The sequence below is a fragment of the Ipomoea nil genome, unplaced genomic scaffold (assembly GCF_001879475.1).
Source record: "Ipomoea nil cultivar Tokyo-kokei standard unplaced genomic scaffold, Asagao_1.1 scaffold0688, whole genome shotgun sequence".
In the NCBI taxonomy this organism is placed as follows: domain Eukaryota; kingdom Viridiplantae; phylum Streptophyta; class Magnoliopsida; order Solanales; family Convolvulaceae; genus Ipomoea; species Ipomoea nil.
The window spans coordinates 5,544,362-5,565,696 of record NW_017617116.1 but is presented as its reverse complement, the minus strand read 5'-3'; the positions used below and the strand labels follow the sequence as shown (position 1 = coordinate 5,565,696).

Below are 21,335 nucleotides of genomic sequence, written 5' to 3'. Positions count from 1 at the left end.
CTCCACTAACATCTCAAAAGCCTCCCTTGTGGGTTGAACCCAAACTCTTATCCCACGCTCCTGACTCAAAGCTCGCTTATCCTAACAATTTGTCACTCAATTTTGTTTCCTGATAAAAAACATGATTGAATTTGAAATAAGGAAAATGTCACTCATAAATAACTGATTTTTAATATATAATGTGACAAAATGTCACATTGTAAATATGCAATGTTGTAAAAATCGCGCCTAGGCGCTAGGAGGCCGCCGCGAGGAATGGCCTCGGCGGCCTCTTCAGCGGCTGGCCGGCTAGGCGGTCTAGGTGGCCGCTTAGACCGCCTAATCGGTCGGTTCGGCGATTTTTTTTTTTTTTTTTATTTTTTTTGAAATTGTCGAAAAAGTTTCGAAAGGCATAACTTTTGACTCGATTGTCCGGTTTGGACAATTTTTTTTTTCAAATCGCGTATTTTTCGAGATCTATACACTGCAAACGCGGTTTGGTCCACTAATTTCTCAAAAAATACTTCTTTAGCTCTTAATTTTAGTTTTTTATGTGTTTATGGTTTAAATAATCTTTTGAACAATTTTACAACCACTTTTGTAAATAGTTTCTAAGAAATAACTATGGAAACCTTATGTTTTAGTACTAAATTTTTAATTTTTAATTTTTTTTAATTAAAAAAAATAAAAATAATAATAATAAATAAAAAATCGGCGCCTAGGCGCCTAGGGGGCGCCTAACGTTTTTTGCAACGTTGTAAATATATATGTAATAACTACCCAAACATGCAATTGTCATATAAGAGAGTAGTTGTGGGTCTGTGAATGATAAATGTAAGGGTCTGTAGTATATATGGTTCTTGGTTCTTGAAACTTTATGTATGGCTCCCATAGACTGATGGTCCGTGTAAGTAAGCTCATACTTATTTAAATCTTGTTATTGTGTGTATGTTTTTAATTGATGAATTGATAAGTAAATACCAGTATTGACTTTCATCATTTTATCAATCTATCATATAATTTGCTCCATGCACTATAAAATCTAAATATCATCTCCTATGTTGCCTCAGAAAAGGGTAGTTAAATGAGCCTAATCTAATTCTCATACTTAGATGATTAGAAACACTATTTGAATTAAATTCGTCGCATCTAATTTTTCTAGTGCAGTTTGTATAAGGTAATGTATATATATAGTGAGTGTGTGTATATAGTACTTTTTTTTAAATAAAAGAAATGAAATGCCAGCAGTACCCACGTGTTTCTTCCGCCCATATGTCCCTCCTTACTCCCAATAAAAACAAGGGGGGAGAAAGATGGAGAAACATACACATGAACAAGCCAACACCTTGCTCCCTACCACTTAAACGAATATATGATTTTTAAAAATTACTTTAAAATAAATAAATACAAATATGAAATTTCATACACTTAACAAATACAAATGTGAGTCTAAAAAGTGACTTTTTATTTCTTTTCAAAAAGACTGACGAATGAAAATAGTAATAATAACAATAATAATATAATAATAATTAAAAGAAATCCAGCTGATATCACTGATATGTTATACTGTGCTCTGCATAGGCAGGCAGTGCATATAGAAGGGAAAAGACTACAAAAATTAGATGTCGGGAAAATTGTAATTTATGCATTTTCGTAATATGTCAATTATCAATATGAATTAAAAATCATTAGTGATATAAATGTTGTCCTTCAATTTTTAAAACGGTACATATATTGTCTTTCGCATAGTGTAAATATTGTCCCTTAATTTTCCTTCTGTACGGTACGGGATGAGCAATATATGTACCGTTTTAAAAATTGAAAGACAATATTTACACATAATAATTTAGGGGTGACATTAATAATTGATATATAATATATTATGCGGGGACATAAATTACAATTTTTTCTTAGATGTGTTACATAAGTTGTGTTTTAGACACAAATAATAATAGATGTTAAAATGTTAAGTTCGGTTTTTTTTTTTTTAAATAAATTATTTTATTGATCTTTTCGTATTGAGCAATCACTTTGAGAGATAATGACTTGTGGTAAGAAATGATATCGCTTTTATGCTTTCCAATGTTTTCTAACACAAATAGCAAAGAAAAGACTAAAAAGATTATGGATAATTACATGACGCTGCTGTAGTAAGATTCTTGTTTATTCAGACATAAATAATAATCCGTGTTTAAAAACTTTATTTTTTTGATTGTTTTTTTTTTTTTTTTTTTTTTTTTTTTTTTTTGTGGTGCGGGTTAATCACTCGAGGGCTATGTTAGGGCTCTATAGTTATATGTGTTGTGTAATTCTATTATGAGTTGTCTCTCGTATATATTTATCTATCTTGTGTATTCTATTGTAGTAGAATAAGAAAGACAGTGTTCATCTGGTATCAGCATTAGGACGTTGGAATCTGATAGCTATGCAAGACAGTTCTGTCAGTACTAAGTGGACTATTTCTAAGACGGTTTCTTCTCCACCGCATCCGACACCTATATCTCTTTCCACGACACATCACTTTAAGTTGTGTCCATCAAACTCGCCGCTCGAAACTTTTTATTCAGGCGTACGCAATTAGTGTCGTTTCTTCGTGGTCAAAATCTACTTGGTTACTTGATGTGTCAAAGTGTCTCTTCGGAGTTGTATATTTTTTTCGATTTGGATTAAGCTGACTGTTTGGAGGATCGAAAATCGACCAATAAAAAATATCTGGTAAGATTTTAAGTTTAACTATGGTTAAGTATATATAATACTCCGTATAAAAATAGATATTGATAAAGTTTGATTGTGAATTAATAGAGAGTGAGTTTTGGATAATATAAAATGAAAGAAAGATGAGAGAGAGAAGACAACACTCCCACACTACAAAACAACACATCGCTGTCTTGTCTTCTCCCTCTCCTCTGCTCCTCCTCATATAGCACAAAAAACACAACCTTAAACCGGCTGGGGTTGTCGTCTGCTACTGCGGGCTGCCGTGAAAAAATGTACTCGGCGGTGCCTCTCCGGGGTCTGGGGCTAGACGGCGGCGACTATAACCACCACAACCACCAGGGAGCTCTGTCCTTGGACGGAACCAACCTTCCCGGAGATGCTTGTCTTGTTCTCACCGCCGATCCCAAGCCTCGCCTCCGCTGGACCTCCGAGCTCCACGAGCGCTTCGTCGACGCCGTCACCCAGCTCGGCGGCCCCGACAGTTAGTGCCTTATTTCCTCCTTTCCATCTTTTCCTCAATATATATATATTCTTTCGCATCATTTTTCTCTGCTTCTTTAATTTCTGCATTACAGGGTTCTGTACAGGACAGTCTATAGATTTCGTTTTCTTGTGTTTTCTGTTGAATTTTTCTTCAAAGCTGGGATCTTTGCTCCTGAAATTTTGCTTTCTGGCTCTAATTATTGGTCTAGGAAGTTCTTTTACGTTTGCCAAAAAAAAGGAGAAAAAATTAAAGATTTGTGTTGCCCAGAATGTTTATTTTATTTTCTTATGTTTAAGGATGTTGCTTCATATGATTAGGTAAAGAGTTATAGACAACCTTGAGTCTTAGTACAAATGAAGGGTCTTTTTCCATCTCAAAGGTTAACAAATGCAAATGTGATGTATAGTTGTTATTTGAGGGTTAAATTAATGCTTGATAGTGATGTTTAGCCAGTCAATTAATTAAGTTTTTGAGGGTGTGAGATGGGTAGGAAAATGAAGAACTTGCCCACAAAAGGCGAAATTCTCTTGGTCCAAGGTCCCACACCCCGGCCCGACAGGTAGTGGAGGGGTAAGTCACGGTGACTCAGCCGCCTGTTAGGTCCCACACCCCCCGGCCCAGCAGGTAGTGGAGGGGTAAGTCACGGTGACTCAGCCGCCCGTTAGGTGGAAAACCAATGCCTGCTGCCCACAAGGAGCCCAAAACGAAGAACTCTTTCTAAAATAACTGTTGATGATAGAGATATGTCTGCATTTATTGCTAATAAATGATGATTTATTTTAATTGTAAAAGCATTTTGGTAGAGTCATCTACTTCGTATCTTCATTAAAAATGATTGTCGTGAAGGGACATGATGACCTTGGGTCTTAAGATCATGTATAGTTCTGTTATATGAAGGCTCTAAGTGAAAGTTTTAATATTTGGATACTTTTTGCAGTTTTCTTTTGTTTAGCATAATAAAATTGTCGTAATAGTTTGAAAGACTCTCTATCTAATATGTATAGTTTTGGGTATAATTCATCTAAGATGCGTGTTTGGGTGTTCGAGGTATTGTGTCACTTAACTTAGCTGAATTTGGGAGAACATGCCGGTATTTGATAATGGGATAATAACTTTCTGATATAAGTGCGACAATGGCTTCAGGCTGTAACGAGATAGGATTCATGAAAAGGCTATAGACTTGTGGGATAGACCTATAGGATAAGCAATGATTATTATCTCTGTCTGTTTTTACTTGTGGGATTACTGTGCATATTCTTAGGGATTTAATTCCGATCCTTACCTTAGTTAGTATATATCTTCTTGTATAAATATGTGTATTCTTGTGTCTGAAATATATGAAAAACATATGGAGTTCTCCATTTGACATGGTATCAAGAGCTCCAGGTTTGAAGGAAAAAATCAGGAATTTTTACCATTTTCTTTGTAAATTTTTACGTGCTAATTTCCATGTCCTTTGTCACTTCACTTTGCAGAAGCGACACCAAAATCAATTATGAGGACAATGGGGGTGAAAGGCCTGACCTTATATCATTTAAAGTCTCACCTTCAGGTTTTGCTTTGGTTTCTCTCATTTAAAGTGTCTCGTTCCATAAATGTTCACAGCGTACCCGCTGAAACCTAACCATCTTTCTTTTCTTTCCAGAAATACCGTCTCGGGAAGCAATCATCCAAGGAGGCAACTGACAACTCTAAAGATGGTATATTGATCTTTATTTTGATTTTTTCTGCAATTGCCCGAGAAGATATAATTCTTAGTTGGCATGTTGTTTTCTGACTAGGCACGGATATTCTCGTTGTCATGTTACTTATTGTTTCGGTGATTGCAGCATCATGTGTAGCGGAGAGTCAGGACATTGGTTCCCCTACATCGGGCTCGTCTAGAATGATTGCCCAGGAACTAAACGAGTAAATTCTTTAATTTCCCCTACCAATTCTCTGCCATAAATCTCGGAGTTAGCTCTCTAGATTTAATCCCGTCAAATATTCTGAACAGTGGCTACCAGGTTACCGAGGCTTTACGAGCTCAGATGGAAGTCCAACGAAAATTGCACAAGCAGCTAGAGGTTTGCCTTCGCCCCCTCTTTCTTGCTATGACTACACATTCCTCGGTGCTCGTGTTGACTTACTAGAATTTTCTTGATTGGATCATGTGTCTCACAAATGATATGTAATTATGCTTGAAAATGGGGGGGTGTTTGGTAAATAGCTGTTAGCTGATTGAGTTAGTGCGTTTAACTAGTTGATAGCATTAGCTGATTGTAGAAAGATGTTTGGTAAATTAGCGGTTAGTAGATAGCTGATTACATGCAAAATGACTTTCTCAAAAAGCTAATCGGAAAGCTGTTTTGAGTAGCTTTTTGAATTTTAGTGTTTTACAGCAATAAGCTGTTACGAAAAGCTAACACTTATATTGGCTGTTTAACCAAGTCAAACAGCTAATAGTGATCAAATAAGCCAAAATTGGCTGGTAGACTAACTATGTTACCAAACAGGGCTAACTCGTATGAAATGTTTGGTGAGTTATGATTCTAATGGCATGGTTTTCTTAACTAGGTTCAACGTCGTCTCCAGCTTCGTATAGAAGCTCAAAGCAAATATTTGCAATCGATTCTCGAGAAAGCTTGCAAAACGCTTAACCACCAGGCTGTTGCAGCTGATGGATTAGAAGCTGCCCGGGAAGAGCTCTCCGAGCTGTCAATAAAGGTAGCTAACGATCCTCACACAATCTTTCCCCTCCCTTCGTTACCCGACATTGCTGTAGATTGCTTGACATCGAATGGAACTCCCGCTTCCACAATGAGCATGAGTTCGCTAGCTGCACTGAAGAAGAGACCTCGGGGGTTTACTAACGAGGAGTCTTTGCCTCTGGACAGCAACATGAAGCAGCAGGTGGAATGGACACTGGCTAATGCCGGGTAAAAAACTAGGTTGTCTCTGGTTCTCGTGAACAATGTAATCATTTTAATGTTTCTCATCAATCTGACATGTTGCAAAACTGCACAATCTTATGTATATTCTCTACGTTTGATATTCAAACGCCTCTCAATGGAAACAATGCACCTGGGCAGCTTGCTTGATCTTTAAAAAAGCTTCTTTTCTGCTCATCTTTTTGCTTGTTGAAATTTGAAGATCCATGTTTCTTGTGCCAACTTGATGACTTATATCATAATCCTTTGAGCTGTCTCTTTCATTGTTTGTATCTTAAAGCATACTATATATTAACACCTTTTCATGAACAAAAGATGCAGTATTGAGTTGAAACATAATCTTTCTTTGATTTATGGGGAAGATTGTTGCTGCTATGCGAATGTGTGCTCTGGGTGAAACCCACCTTGTAATCTTAGCTGATAAAGGACTATAAGAAGGTAAATTAGTCTATATTGTCCATAGCTGACCAGTTCAAATCAAGAATACCAATAGGTTGTTCATAGCTAACTATTTCAAAACAGAAAGACTAATAGAGTCCATCAAAGTATCACTTCCGAAGGTATGCTCTGGGTGAAATCTGTCTTGTAACCCTAAGCGGCAAAAGACTACAAACAAAAGTTGGGTAGGGGCCAACCATTAAAGAACAAAGTGGGGGATGATGTTTAAGTCTACAGTTCTCATGATTGTAGCATAAGAAGGGGATGGTTTGGGAGACTTGTAGTCAACGCCATGATGGCATTTTTGTTTGCCACTAGTGACAGGGAATTCAAGAAAAGAGAATTCCATTTTCCTTTCACAGAATCATGGCATTTCTACTTTACTTTTCCAAAACATTGATCCCCCTTTTGCCTCTTCCCTCCTCTCCACTCCACCTTCTTTGCCCTATAATCCCAGATTCTTCCTCATCCCTCCCAAGTTGTTTCTTTATATACGCAAATGTTAATGAAAGAGGAACAAATGGGTAGCAGCATTTACCATTGCTAAGTTAATCCCAGGCTCAAAACCATGAAAGGCTCAGTGGGTATGTCTCAAGTCTGGGTCTTTTTCAATGCCCTGTCCTAGATTTTTTTTTGTCTTGTTTAATGCATTTCCATGTGATTTTGGATTGTGCATTCTAGATATTTCTTGAAGAGTAGCATATGGGTTTCTGGTTTGCATCAAGATTGAAGGGCTTCCCTCCATACATGCTTGAAATTGTTTATCAAAAAAACCTAATGTGTCTGTGCATGTTTGATTTTACAAGGTTTATGCTGATAGAGATTAATGTCATCATTTTATTGCTCAGTTTTGAGTGACGAGAGAAACCCACAGCCACTATCGTGTGCACTGAGTAAACCGCGCCTTGTGACCCTAGCTGTTAAAGGACCACAAGACGTAAATCAGCCTAGATTGCCCATAGCTGACTGGCGGCTGGCGCAAGCCAAGGCCAATAGACTGCTCCTGCTGGGAGTTGAACTTGTAACCTTATGGTTACCACAACCACTATCGTGTGCATTGCGTAAACTGCGCCTTGTGATCCTAGCTGGCAAAGGACCACAAGAGGTAAATCAGCCTAGATTGCCCATAGTCTGGCGCAAGCCAAGACTAGTAGGCTGCTCTTGCTGGGAGTTGAACTACAATGTTGGTTATAGCAGCAATAATATAGCACTTTCTGTAGAGAAAATTGCATCTGTGAAGAGGAAGCTGTAATACATTTTGCAGTTTAGGACATTAATGCTTTGAGTAGTAATACAGATTTGATTGAGTCTGGAATTGACTCAACCTTCTACATTAAGGTTTATCTCGGCCATGCCTGAGTCTCAAATTGGTCTCTGACAAAGTTGGGAGCTTACTGTGCTGCCATGGTTCACCAAACAAGTACAGCAGATTAGATTCTAAGCTCGAAACGAAAGTGCTGGAGGTTAAGAGAAACGCACCCGCAACTCTCAGTATCAGGTCAATCAATGCTCTAATCTTAAAATTTCCTCACTTCAGAGAGGGGTTGAAGGAGATTAGAACCGTGTTCGAGCAGTTTGGTGAGGGCCAAGGGGCAGTTTCCTGCTTAACTTCATTTTTTTTTATTGTTTTGATGAACTGATTCATTTTCCCATTGCTACTTCAGATGAAGACTCGAATGGAGCTATTGATCGCGAGGAACTGAAGAAATGTTTGCAGAAGCTGCAGTTTCATGTTGGAGAAGAGGAAATCGATGAACTTTTTCGTTCTTGTGATGTGGATGATAACGAAAAGATTAAATTCAACGAGTTCATAGTGCTTCTATGTCTGATTTATCTTCTAATGGATGCACCTTCCTCGGGTTCTGTATGTCTCGAGTTCTTTCATTCCCTCTTGAACCTATTCCCCTTACATGGATCCATATTCACTGTGGTTAGTTAACTCTCTCCCCAGACATCAAAGATTGGCTCTCCAGTCGTCGAATCCACCTTCAACACAATAGTGGAAGCGTTCTTGTTTCTCGACAAAAATGGCGATGGAAAGCTGCACAAGAAGGACGTGGTCAAGGCCTTCAACGACGCTTTCCCTTTGGAGAAATCGCCATCTCATGTTACCCGGACAAGATTTAGTACTGCCTATCCATACTTTCTTGGTTTTCACTGCTCTACTTTAGTCTTTCCTGCAACCTCTACTGATAATCTCGTGTCGAACAAATTTGCAGAAGAAATGGACTGGGACAGGAGTGGCAAAATCAGCTTCAGAAAATTCCTGTTCGCGTTTCTTGATTGGGTTGGCATTGATGGTGACGACGAGGACCACATGGCAGAAATCTAGATGGTCGAAGAAACAAGACAATCTGAAGCCTGAAGAACAGATAAGTTTAAGTATGTGGTTGTGGCATTGTTTAATTGAATTCATTTATATATATGGTGCAAACTGAAACTTCTTGGAAATAATTTAAAAGCAGATATGTATATATATAAAAGGTGTTTTGCCTGTCATTCTTTACAAGGGGAACACATCTAAAAACATCATTAATTTAATCAAACAAAAGAAAGATGTGATTTTTAGTTTAGGACTTTAGGATCAATGTATGCCAAGAGCTTGAATTCTTCTAACATGTGACAGAGAAGAAGCATTTCTCTTCCTCCAATCTTCCCTTTTCTCCTTCCTTAGTCCATTCTCCAAAAACCATTGATCCCGCCCGTCTAGTATGCTCACTATCTGTCTCATGCTCGGGCGCTGTGCTGGATCAGACCGAGTGCACGCCATTCCTAATCTGACCATTCGGAGCACCTCTCGTTTGTTAATCTTGCCATCCAGCCTCGGGTCTGCTAGCTCCTCGTATGGTCGTTTCCTCAGTTCGAATTCGTGTAGTCTGTGAACCAGGAGGACTTCGGGCCTGCGAAAATCGACTGCCATCTGTCCACTGACGACCTCCAGCAGCACTACCCCGAAGCTGTAAACATCAGCCATTGTGGTTGCTTCCCCGGATTCCATATACTCGGGGGACATGTAGCCAAAAATCCCTCTCACCGACTTGTTCTTATCCACGACGACGTGATGACCGTGCTCGTTCCTGGCTAAGAATTCAGCCAGGGCGAAGGAACCGAGCCTCGGGTTCATGTCGGGGTCGAGAATGACAGCGGAGGACGTGATGCACCTGTGGATGACCTGCTCGTCCCATTCCTCGTGGAGATAGCGAATCGCGGAAGCCAGTGACTTGATTATGTTGTACCTGTGGTGCCATTTCAGGGTCTCCGAAGTTCTGTGATGGAAAAGGAGGTGACTTAGAAGATGGTTTGCAGAATAGTCATACACGACGAGCATTTCCCCTTGCTCGGTACACCATCCTCGGAGCTGTACTAGGTTTCTATGTCTTAGCTTTCCTAAATTCTGGAGCTCATTACAGAACCTCACCCTTAAAGCAGGGCAAGTCTTCATCCCCAGCCTCTTAACCAGGATTTGCTGATGGCTATCAAGGAAGCCCAGATAAGCTGTCCCGAAATCAACCTCTGCAACTCTCCTCGAATCGGAGAAATTCGTCGTTGCTTCAATGATCTCCTTGAAGGTGAACTCTCTCGGGGTATCCACGACTGGGAAACCGCCAGGCTGCAGCCCAGCAGTACTGCAATGGTTCCCAGACAAACTGCTCGAAACGCTGGAATTACTACTCGACTCAGCAGACAAGAACACGGTTTCACCAGAAGCCGTGACAAAGTTGTTGTCTGAGTTGAAAGGCGCAATAACTGTCGTGTTGCTTGAGGTGCTGAGAGTGGTTCTTGTGGACATGGTGGCAGTGTTGGAGGATGATGAGAGGGAAATGTAAAGCGGGTGGGATTTAAACGAGGGAAGCTCGGGCAATTCGCCATAGATTTCCCCATAAAGCGCCTCCACAACCCATTTCATGTTAGGCCTGGAGAGAGGCTCATGGAGAGTGCAGAGAAGACCAATGTGGATCAATCTCTCCATTTCTGCAAGCTTATAAGAGCCATCTTTAAGCCTGCTATCTCCCCCCTGGAGAACCATTCCTTCATCAGAAAGCCTCCTCATCCAATCCAGCAGAATGGTCTGATCATCCGGGCACGTCAGGTCCACGGCCCGCCTCCCCGAGGCCACCTCAAGAACCACAATCCCGAAGCTAAAAACATCAGACTTCGCGGTGGCAACGCCTCGTTTCTGGAGGCTCTCGGGGGGTAAGTAGCCTATTGTCCCCCCGATTTTCGTGGTTTCTGCTAGCCTGAACTGGTGATTCTTCATTGACGGGGTTCTGGTCTGGTAGACGAGGTCATGTTCTAGCCACCTGGCTAAGCCGAAATCGCCTAGCCGGGCATTGAAGCTCGAATCGAGCATTACATTGCTGGTTTTAACATCTCTGTGAATTATCTGAGTCTCTAATTGTTCATGGAGATAGAACAGTGCTGCAGCTAGTCCATGAACAATCTTGTTTCTTCTCTCCCAGTCAAGAGGCGGCGGCCCTAAATTCTCTGATCTTTTGAACAGAACTCTGTCCAGGCTGCGATTAGGCATGTAGTCATATACTAGGAAGAGCTGATTGTCGTGAACGCACCACCCCCGGAGCCGGACAAGATTCCGGTGACGGAGATGAGCCACGGCCACCAGCTCCGCCGCGAAAGTCTTCTCAAACCGCTCCCCTCTCTCCGCCAGGCACTTCACCGCCACCACCGTGCCATCACTAGGCAAAACCGCGCGGTATACCTTCCCGAATCCCCCGCTGCCCAAGATTTCACTCTCGCTAAAACCATTAGACCCGACAAAGAGCTCGGAATAACTAAAAATCCTCGGATTATCACTCCCTACTTTATTCTCCTCCCCCATCTGAACACCCTCCGTGTCGTGAAACTGCCCGGAAAACTGCTTCTTCTTCCCGGCGACCTCCGGGCTGCAAAAGCTAACCCACCCAGAACCCAAGAATCTGTGCAGCGATTCCTTGACAAATTCAACAACATGCCCCCCGCATCGCCGGTGCCGCGTTCCACCAACTCCAACCCCTTTTTCCGGCGCCGGCGCGGTTTCATCGTCATCTGGGAAGACGAAACAGAGGCGTTTGATGTGCATCTTGGCGAGGTGTATGGAGTCTGTGAAGAAGAATTGATATCAATGGTGTGAAATGGAAGTAGAAGAATGGGATGAGGAAAGGGTGAGTTTCATGATGGATAATTATGAATTTATGATGAAAGCTTTATGAAGATCTTGTATATAAATCTCTGGGTGCTTTTATTCAAAGAGGGTTAGGTTGCATGCTTGAATTTGGATTGCCAACAAAAAGTAGAAACCGCCCATTAAACAATACCATACCCCACCACCTTCTGTAAATACACACTTAAAAGTCCCATCTTGTATTTATGTAGCAAACAAAACTATCTTCTATATATTCACCTGAATTAATTAACTCAGATGACATGTAATAACTTCTCTCAGGTGGGAGGTCATGAAATTGAGCTTCAGTTCTATGTGCTTCATTAAGGTGCTTCATATTGTAGTAGAGTCAATAACATTGGATTAATATTTGATGCTATACACCCTACACTGAAAGAGAAGATGTCACATTATTAAAAAACAAAGTCAATATTAATTAAGTTATTTTTTACAAAATATCTCAGACTTGTATTTTATTAAAAAATTCCTTTTATTTCTAATTAACAAAATATATATACTTCCTAAACATATTTATTACTTAATTATTACATATCTAATTTCCTACACATTTTTAATTATTAGATACATTATTAATTGTTCCCAATTAGATACAGTATTATTATGTATTTTTTATTTTTATTAATAATATAATTATATATTTTACTAAATATAAATTGGATTATATTTAATTATATTATAATCAACTATGTTTAGTAAAATATTTAATTATATTATTAATAAATACATAATCATAATAAATGACGAATAATAAATGACGACTCTGTTTAGTAAAATCTTTAATTATATTATTAATAAATCAACAATCATAATTCAAATTAATTGATAAATATTACGTGACAACTTTGTTTAGTAAAATATTTAAAGAAGAAAGAAAATAGAAGTAAAAAGATTAATTACCCTCATTATTTTACATATTAATATTTTTTATGGTGAATTTTGGTCGGTAATTTGACCAGAGTGATCAAAATTGATAAAAATTGAATAGTTAAGGTACTAAATTGACAATTTTAAAAGTCGTGAATTGAAATCAACAAGACTCCAATAATCATAGGACCAACAGTGAAATTAACTCTATTGCTAAATTAATCATTTATCTCGTGAAATGTGGATATTACTGAATTAGTCTTCAGGTATATGGTTATTGTCAAAAGTGAATATTTCTAAATGAGTCTCATCTTGTGTGATTCAGATGAATATACTCCATACCTGATTAAATTAGTCTTATTTTGTTAGACTATATCATAAATCTCATAATCCTCTTATAAGTCCATAAGAAGATAAATTGATTCAATCTAACTTCGAAAGTTAAAATTGTACACTTCTATATACAAAAAGTCCATTTCAAATCAAAACTTTTAATATTTGTAACAAGAAACGAACCCACCTTATAATTGAAAAAAAAAATCTTAAATGATATTTTTTATTAGTCTTATTTTGTAAAAAATCAATACCATTTAAAAAAGAAAAGAAAAAAATACACCACTACTTCCGTCCATGTGTGCGTGTAAACTTTTGTTGTGTCACGTAAAAACCAAATTTCCAGAATGTTGAAAATGACAGATCAGATCACTTTCCAGCCCTCAGATGTTCACACGTAAGACTTGTATTTAACGAATGCCGCGTCGCCGGGCCGGGCGGCTGGTCCGGTCCCTTTATTCCTACAAACCTGCCTGGCCGGCCCGAATCAATCTCTTTACAAGGTTACATCACCCACGCTATGTCGTCATCCACTTGTTCCATTGCTCTCTAAAGAAAGACTCATTCTTTTTCTTTCTTATTTTTTGTTTAAAAAAAAAAAAAAAAAAAAACATCCTAACCTTAAACTCAAGTATATGTCTCTATACACTCGGGGCGTAATGTAACGTACTAATTTCTCACCTGACTTAATGTCATGACTTATTGTGTGTATGAAAATTAAGGAATATAGCTGGTGAACTGATTACGCGACTTGCAATTTATTTTTGCAGTGGTTCTAAGAACAGGATTATGTGAACTTAGGATTAGTCAAACGAAATTAAGATCACCTAAGTATAAAATAAAGTATTTGTTTCTATAATAAAATCTTAATAAAGGAAGTAAATTATCAAATGTGACTAAGCTCAATACATATACATTCTATATCATTAAAAATTGTACTCTATATGATATAAAAATTACACTTTTAAAGTTAAAAATATTACCGGAATGTTATTGGCCCTGTTTGGTAAAATGGCTGCTAGCTGTTAGCTTATTGTGTTAATTAGATGGTGTAAATAGTTGATAACATTAGCTGATTGTAGAAAAGTGTTTGGTAAATTAGGTGTTAGCTGATAGCTGTTTGGTATAATTTCTTTTCTCAAAAAGCTAATTGAAAAAGTTGCTTGGAGTAACTTTTTGAATTTTAGCCTTTTGGAATTGCAAAAAGCTAATTAACCAAACATTTATATTGATATTTTAACTAAATCAAACAATTAATAGTGGTCAAATAAATCAAAATTGACCTATAAACCAATTTTTTACCAAACAGAACCATTATGTTTTTTCTCAAAATTACTAGATTGGTGGACAGTACATTCGGAAACACTTGACAATGTATTTAGAAAAGAGTTTCCATATCCATCATTATCAATTATCTGTGAATTTCTCAAATGTACAATTGTAATTATAGTAATTTCACTGCATTATATTTTTCTTTAATTTTCATTTTTTGATCATCTTAGATGATTGGATAAAATTAGTCCGCGTCTTCTCGCTTTCATAGGTAGACAAGTTGTCATTTGGACCAATATATATGTGTATGTGTGTGGAGAAAATTAAAGCCCGACCAAAAGGACCTTTTCTAAATACGTATATAATCTCGTGGACGTAATATGAAATTGATGGAATTATAGTAAAAAGGGGACAGGAAAGTTACTAGAAAGAAGCACGACACGCTTTGTTTGAATGCATGCATGGAAGCTAAGGAAAATTGGTTGACGCAAAACCAGTTTTGTATATATGGTCGTCGTACGACGTTGTTGGAAACCAAGCTAGGGAATGTAACAATATTTAATTGGTTGGATTCTTGGAAAATTATTAGAGTTTTATGATCTATTTCCACACCTAGCTATGCGTAGCTACATGGAAAATAATAAAATCACTTTCTAGAAAAGGAATTGTGTTGGACGTGACTTGTTATAATTGATTGATTATTAAATTGTGAAGCGTTAATTTGATTGGATAAATGCATTGCATCTTCTTGTAGTTTCTTTAATTTTATGGTTGTTGATTTTTGTATTCTTTCTAGACACTTGAACTTTGTACGATAAAGTAATTAGATCAATGAATATTTAAAAGTTGTAATTAATCATCAAACTCATTAAAATGAGTTAAATAGATCTAATTAATTTATCGATAACTAACATGTTAGTAGTAAATTTACACCGTTAACCACTGTAATTGCATTGACTGCCTTCTAAATTTACAGCCGATTGACTGGAGATGACCAAATAGGTGACCATTTGAAGAGGCGATCAGAAATGGTCGCCTTCTTCAATTGCTAGAGAAGGCGTCCAAACTGACCGCCTTCTCCGACGACCAAACTATTTACCTTCTACAGTTAGGGATGTCAATTGTACCCGCACCCGACGGGGAACTCGATTCCCCACCCCTACAGAGATGGGGATGGGGACAGAAATAGGGGATTGGGGATAGGGATGTGGGCAATTTTAAATTTCCCGCGGGGGATGGGGAGTCCCCGTCCCCGGTATGTATGTATGTATAGCCACACAACACACATATGTATTACTTTGTATACAATATACGGAATATATAATTTTAGAAGCATTCTTGTCATTGTATGTCATGCTTATGAAATGCATATTTAAATAACATGTTTAATTGTAAAATATTTTTAAGTTGGGGATGAATATATATGCATTATTTATTTAAATATTTTTTAATGTTTAATTTTTAATTTTTTTATAACTTATTAACGGGGTGGGGATTCCCCGTCCCCGAATAATCCCCGTGGGATTGGGGACGCGGGGATTTTTCCCTTCCCCGGCGGGATGGAATGGGGACGATGAATGGGAAGAAAGTCGGGGGCGGGGATGGGGGGTATGTCCTCCGCCCCATCCCGTCCCGTTGACATCTCTATTTCCAGCAAAGGAGAAGGTGACCAGTTGGTCTGTCTTCAATTTCCTTCGTCGGAGAAGGCGACCAACTAACATCGACGATCATTTTGCTGGCGTGAGGACCTTGGGGGAAGAAATTTTATCATTTTGTAATTGATAGATGCGTAATTAAACAGATTCGATCTTATACCCACAAAAATAAAAATATGGGAAAAGAGAGCGGAGGAATGTCAAACACCACCGAATTTGAGTAGAAATTGATAAGAAAAAACAAGTAAACTGACAAGTGGTTGAGGAATCAAATCACCAAAATTATCCAAAATTTCAAATCAACATTGTCATCACCTGCTGCTTCTAGACTTTTACAAAGTCAATATTCTCAATTTATCACTTATATACTTAGCATTTATATATGGTTTTGAGTACCCATCAATGGCGCCAATCCTGCTATGTTTTAAAATCTTTCAATGAAAGAAGACAAATATAAGCATGTATGTCTTTTATAACGTGTCATTTGGGATCTTTTTTTTTTTTGGGTACTATATATAATCATACAAATTATGCTTAGTTGTATTAGGTATTGTGCAAAAAACGTGTTGACAATATCTGGTACAATCCTAATATTATGTATAAAATAACAATGTAAAAGTTATATATATATATATATATATATATATATATATATATATATATATGGTATTAATAATGCTGACTACAAACATTTATACTATTTTTTTTTACTGTACAACGTACTATTAAGTATTAACAATATGACTATAACGGTTAAAGTGATCCGATGGGGTGTGGCATGCCAAAGCCCTGCCACTTGGCAGGCCTAGATTTCGGCTAACCACGCCTAGCTTGCCAAAACCTGTGGGTGGGCTAGCCTAATGATAGCAAGGCTGGTAGGCATGCAAAGTTCGTTTTGACAAATCTACGTATTTATGACAATATATAGTATAAAGTATAATTAAGAATTAAGTTCTGCTACATGTACTCTCAAATCTTACTCCCTCAAATTTACTTCTGATGCGGTGGGCGCTTGATAGGCTATTTTTTCTTCATGTGGGTTCCTGTAAATGTGTCAACATCAAAATTTTAAGTGCACAGTGGGAGTAAAATTTGGTAGTAGCTAGAGAATGGGAATACATATAGTATTGTCCTTAAGGAGTTTATGTAGTTGTACCCAATATAGTTATTGGCCCCACAATATATGACAAGGTTCAATTGTTAAAGTGAGAACACATCATCTCTAAAAAGTGTAGACACATTCATACAATACATCTTGAAAAATCAAAGGTTAAGATCTTTATCATTACTAAATTTTTAAGTTTGCAATAATAATAAAATGAAGCCCCGCTTTTAATTCTTTTTAATAATTATAAAAATGATCACGTATTTTTTTACTAAAACTCTCAATTATTAATGAACTTGATATAGACATCTAAGATCATTTCTATTTTTTACAAATGACTCTATTTTTTTAATCCTACCTATACCCTATATATATAAAAAGAGTTTGTGAGTGAGTGAGGTAGTTATGTGTGAAATCTTACCAACCAAAAGCACAGAAAGACAGAAAGATTAGTTTGATTGTTTAGGTTGAGTTGGGTAGCCTACTACTGTTGTTGTTTTGATTAATATTTAATACGGAGTATTATTGTTTTTGTTTATGTGCGTTCACATTCCTTTCATGATGTTACAGGTTCACATTCTTTTCCCTGCCGGCTTTTTACTTGTGTTATTGGATGGTTACATATTTTCACATTATTATATTTTCACTTACCTAATTTATGTGGGAAAAAATTGTTTAATTATTTGGTTTAAAAATAAAGGCATAAAACCAATTGTAAAATGGAGTTGTTAATTGACCCAAAATATTTTTTTTTTTGAAATACTTATGATTCTTTACAATTTAATATTTGTTCTATATACTTTTTCAAACTTTAATTTTTGAGTCTAAAAAAATCAAAGTTCGATCTTGTGACCACCCATTTGGAACGGTAACAGAAATACTATCACATTACATAGTAGTTGATTGATCAGTCCAAAATATTATAATTCGATATCATTATTTAATTTTAAATCATAACGTACATTATGCAATACTAGTATTATCAAACCGATGAGTTATACCATATTCTTTTATCATATAGTGATAGAGATGTACACTTTTATGCATAATGCGCCCAATCCATTAACAACTCACGATATTCAATTTTAAACTTCAACTCGAAATAATGTAATTGATATGAAAAAAAATACATTAAGAATAGTTAAATAAATACCCGTAATAAAATATATTCATATTCTTATAAATAATTTTACATGGCAACACCTAACCATAAATAGATAAATTTGTCAAATACATTTTTATAAATAACTAATACTATTAGCTTGATTGGCTTGAATACTGATTATTGACACTCTTGCTCAGACATTACCGTGTGACGACAAGAAAGAGGCCAAAAAGCCTACCTATTGTCCAAAATGAGAGACATATATGCTCATTCAATGTCACACACAATATTAAAGAAAAAAATGTATGTTCGAACTTTGAAGTATGAATCGTTTAGAGCAGCCTAATCGTTACAAATATTGACTTTTTAAGAAGTGAACAGTGATGATACGATACCACATCAATGTAACTCTGTAAGAAATTGTACGTGCGACATGTAACAATCATCAACTCAAGAAGTTGTTTAAACAATCTTTGAATAGCAAGCATTTCAGTCATGATTTGTTGAAAAATGGTGGAGAAGTTAATTAGGTGGGTGGATATTTTCTTTGTAGGTCCAATTCATTAATCATCTGATAATGAAGTAAGCTCGAAATTGTCAAACTAGGTGGATGAAGAAGTTAAATGATTATATTATATATTGATGCTAATAAGATATAGGGGCAATTAATTAGTTGGATGAAAGCCTAGTAACCATTTCTTTATGCTTTCTGGGTTGGCTTCAGATGTTGAATATTTGGGTTTCATTCTCAATTATTTTATTATTTATTTCTTTTAGGTCAAGAAGAAAACCTGCTGCTTGAGGGTATGTGTAAAGTAAATTATGTTTTTTTTTTTTTTTTTTATAATAATTTGTAAACCATACGGGAGATGTAAATCACACTAAAAAGACTATGTGCGACGAATTTGATCAAGAGAGTGTTGGCAACAATTTGTTCTTTTATTTGTCTGGTACAAGAATAATGTTCCATTCACCCAGATCCATTACCCCTTTTGGGGTTATTTATTTATTTTTGGCAATAGAGATTGGTGGAGGGTGTATGACATTTGCATCCAAAAAAGTTGTTTGATTTTGGTTATCAAATTAGAGCGGGCGATCAAATAATGGGTTGACTTTATGTGTATATTGGCGTTCATTAATTTTCATTTATATACTACTCATTCCATCTTAGTTAATGTTGGTTCTATGATTTAATGTAATATATATATCTTTATATATATAAAGCAGAATCTTTGTTTCCAAAGTATGAATGGACATTGGTGCATCGCACGGGACAATTACTAGTATATATATATATATATATATATATATATATATATACATAATTCAACTCATGAGGTATGAATGACATTACGTGAGCTTTTTTCAATTTAACCAAAGATCATGGGTTTGAACTGAAAAAAAATGCACCTATCATAAAACTCATAAAGAAGTGTTTTGTCACCTTTTAAGGTTCTACTTGATATGAATAAATTTAATTAGTCTCGATATATAGATAAAGTATTAGTTTATCTTGATTGAGGGAACCTATGATTTGATCCAATTCATAATTCAAAAGTAGTGAACAAATTACTTCTTACTTTTTTTTTTCTTTTTCTTTTTTCATAAAGATCCTGACTAGAGGCAATAGTGTAGGGTTTAAATTCCACTAAATACATGTATGGAAAAAAGGCACAGGAATGATGAAGACACATAAACACTTAACATAATACACATAATTTATATGCATAATGTACATAATTCATGTTCATAATACACAGAATTCATATTTATTATACCATGTTTATGTTTATGTTTATGTGTATTATGAATATATAAATTCTGTACATTCTAAACATGAATTCTGTAAATTCTAAAGTCAAATTATGTGCACTGTGAATCTTGGTCCACAATATAACGATTGCTATTATACATATAAGAATTGGGTTTGTCCACTGCACATCTTTGATTAGCCACTATGGGTTTCTCTCGTTTTTTTTTTTTTAAGGGTGAGGTATTAATTACTTAGTTTATATTTTTATTTTTGGTTTGAAACGATAGATTAGGAAGATTAGTTTAAAATATGGTGAATTGCATGTTTTTTTTTTTTTTTTAAGGAGGTATTACTTAGTTATTTAAAAAAAAAAAAAAAAAAAAATTGGTTTGAAACGATAGATTAGGAAGATTAGTTTAAAATGTGGTGAATTACCATGTAATGAGCCCAAATTATGATTTGATCCAAATACAATTTTATACCTAAACCATCAAAGTCCAAACCTACTTTGGTATCCCCACAACCCCATCCCATTCTAATGTCTTCCAACTTCCAACCATGAAATGTTGGAGCAGGGGTGTAATGGATTAATGTTGTCTTATAATTCATAAATGAAGTTAATAAACCAACTCACAACCCAATCGTTATGCTGTGCATCCGTATGCACCATGCATGGTGCATACGGATTCCAAAACGACGTCGTTTTATTAAAAAACACGCGTCTTCCCTTTAAAAAAATTCAGGTTCGATTCCCAGCAACAACATTATATTGTTCATTCATTCTGGAATTTTAGTTCATAGATTATGGAATTATAGTTCATTGATTATGGAATTATAGTTCATCGATTATGGAATTGTAGTTCATCGATTCTGAAATTTTAGTTTATAGATTATGGAATTTTAGTTCATTCATTCTGGAATTTTTAGTTCATAGATTAGATTATGGAATTATAGTTCATCGATTATGGAATTATAGTTCATCGATTACGGAATTTTAGTTTATATGTTGTTGCTGGGAATCGAACCTGATTTTTTTTTTTTAAGGGGAGACGCGCGTTTTATTAAAACGACGTCGTTTTTGCATCCGTATGCACCATGCATGGTGCATACGGATGCACAGCATAATTTGCCCATTTCATATCCAAAATATCGGCAAATTATTTTGTCAGCCTGGGTCCACCTTGTAAAATAAATCTGGTTCAAAATTACACAATTTACCTACTGAATGTTTACAATTTTACATACTAAATGTTCACAATTTGAATTGTGAACATTTAATATATAAATTGTGAACATTAAATATGTAAATTATGTATTTTGAACTCGAGTCCACCTTACAAGGTGTACTCAGGTCCATGGTATAACTGTTGCAAAATATCATGCTCCAATATTGATAAACCAACATTTCTATTACTTCGGTTGTTACCATCTTTCCTCTTGTTCATACATCGAATTTAAATGAATTCTTTTTCCTTAAATGGTGTCCAAAGAAATGACATATATAATATCAACACTTAACA

At 36.2% G+C, this 21,335-nt stretch overlaps 3 protein-coding genes across 3 annotated transcripts; 2 read left to right on the top strand and 1 right to left on the bottom strand.

The window, feature by feature from the left end:
- The first annotated feature begins 2,812 nt into the window (after nt 1-2,812).
- LOC109176051 (protein PHR1-LIKE 2) lies at nt 2,813-6,306 on the top strand. Its single transcript, XM_019325470.1, has 6 exons — nt 2,813-3,178; nt 4,657-4,733; nt 4,827-4,881; nt 5,011-5,089; nt 5,178-5,247; nt 5,738-6,306. The coding sequence occupies exons 1-6, from the start codon at nt 2,968-2,970 to the stop codon at nt 6,101-6,103; spliced, it is 858 nt and encodes a 285-aa protein (XP_019181015.1). The 5' UTR covers nt 2,813-2,967; the 3' UTR covers nt 6,104-6,306.
- A 529-nt stretch (nt 6,307-6,835) lies between these two features.
- LOC109176060 (probable calcium-binding protein CML22) lies at nt 6,836-9,061 on the top strand. The gene is made up of 5 exons (XM_019325480.1): nt 6,836-7,133; nt 7,888-8,127; nt 8,214-8,413; nt 8,501-8,675; nt 8,769-9,061. Exons 1-5 carry the CDS (start codon nt 7,118-7,120, stop codon nt 8,879-8,881), a joined length of 744 nt encoding a protein of 247 aa, XP_019181025.1. The 5' UTR covers nt 6,836-7,117; the 3' UTR covers nt 8,882-9,061.
- LOC109176057 (receptor like protein kinase S.2) lies at nt 9,001-11,857 on the bottom strand. Its single transcript, XM_019325477.1, has one exon. The coding sequence runs from the start codon at nt 11,624-11,626 to the stop codon at nt 9,134-9,136; it is 2,493 nt and encodes an 830-aa protein (XP_019181022.1). The 5' UTR covers nt 11,627-11,857; the 3' UTR covers nt 9,001-9,133.
- Nucleotides 11,858-21,335: the final 9,478 nt, after the last annotated feature.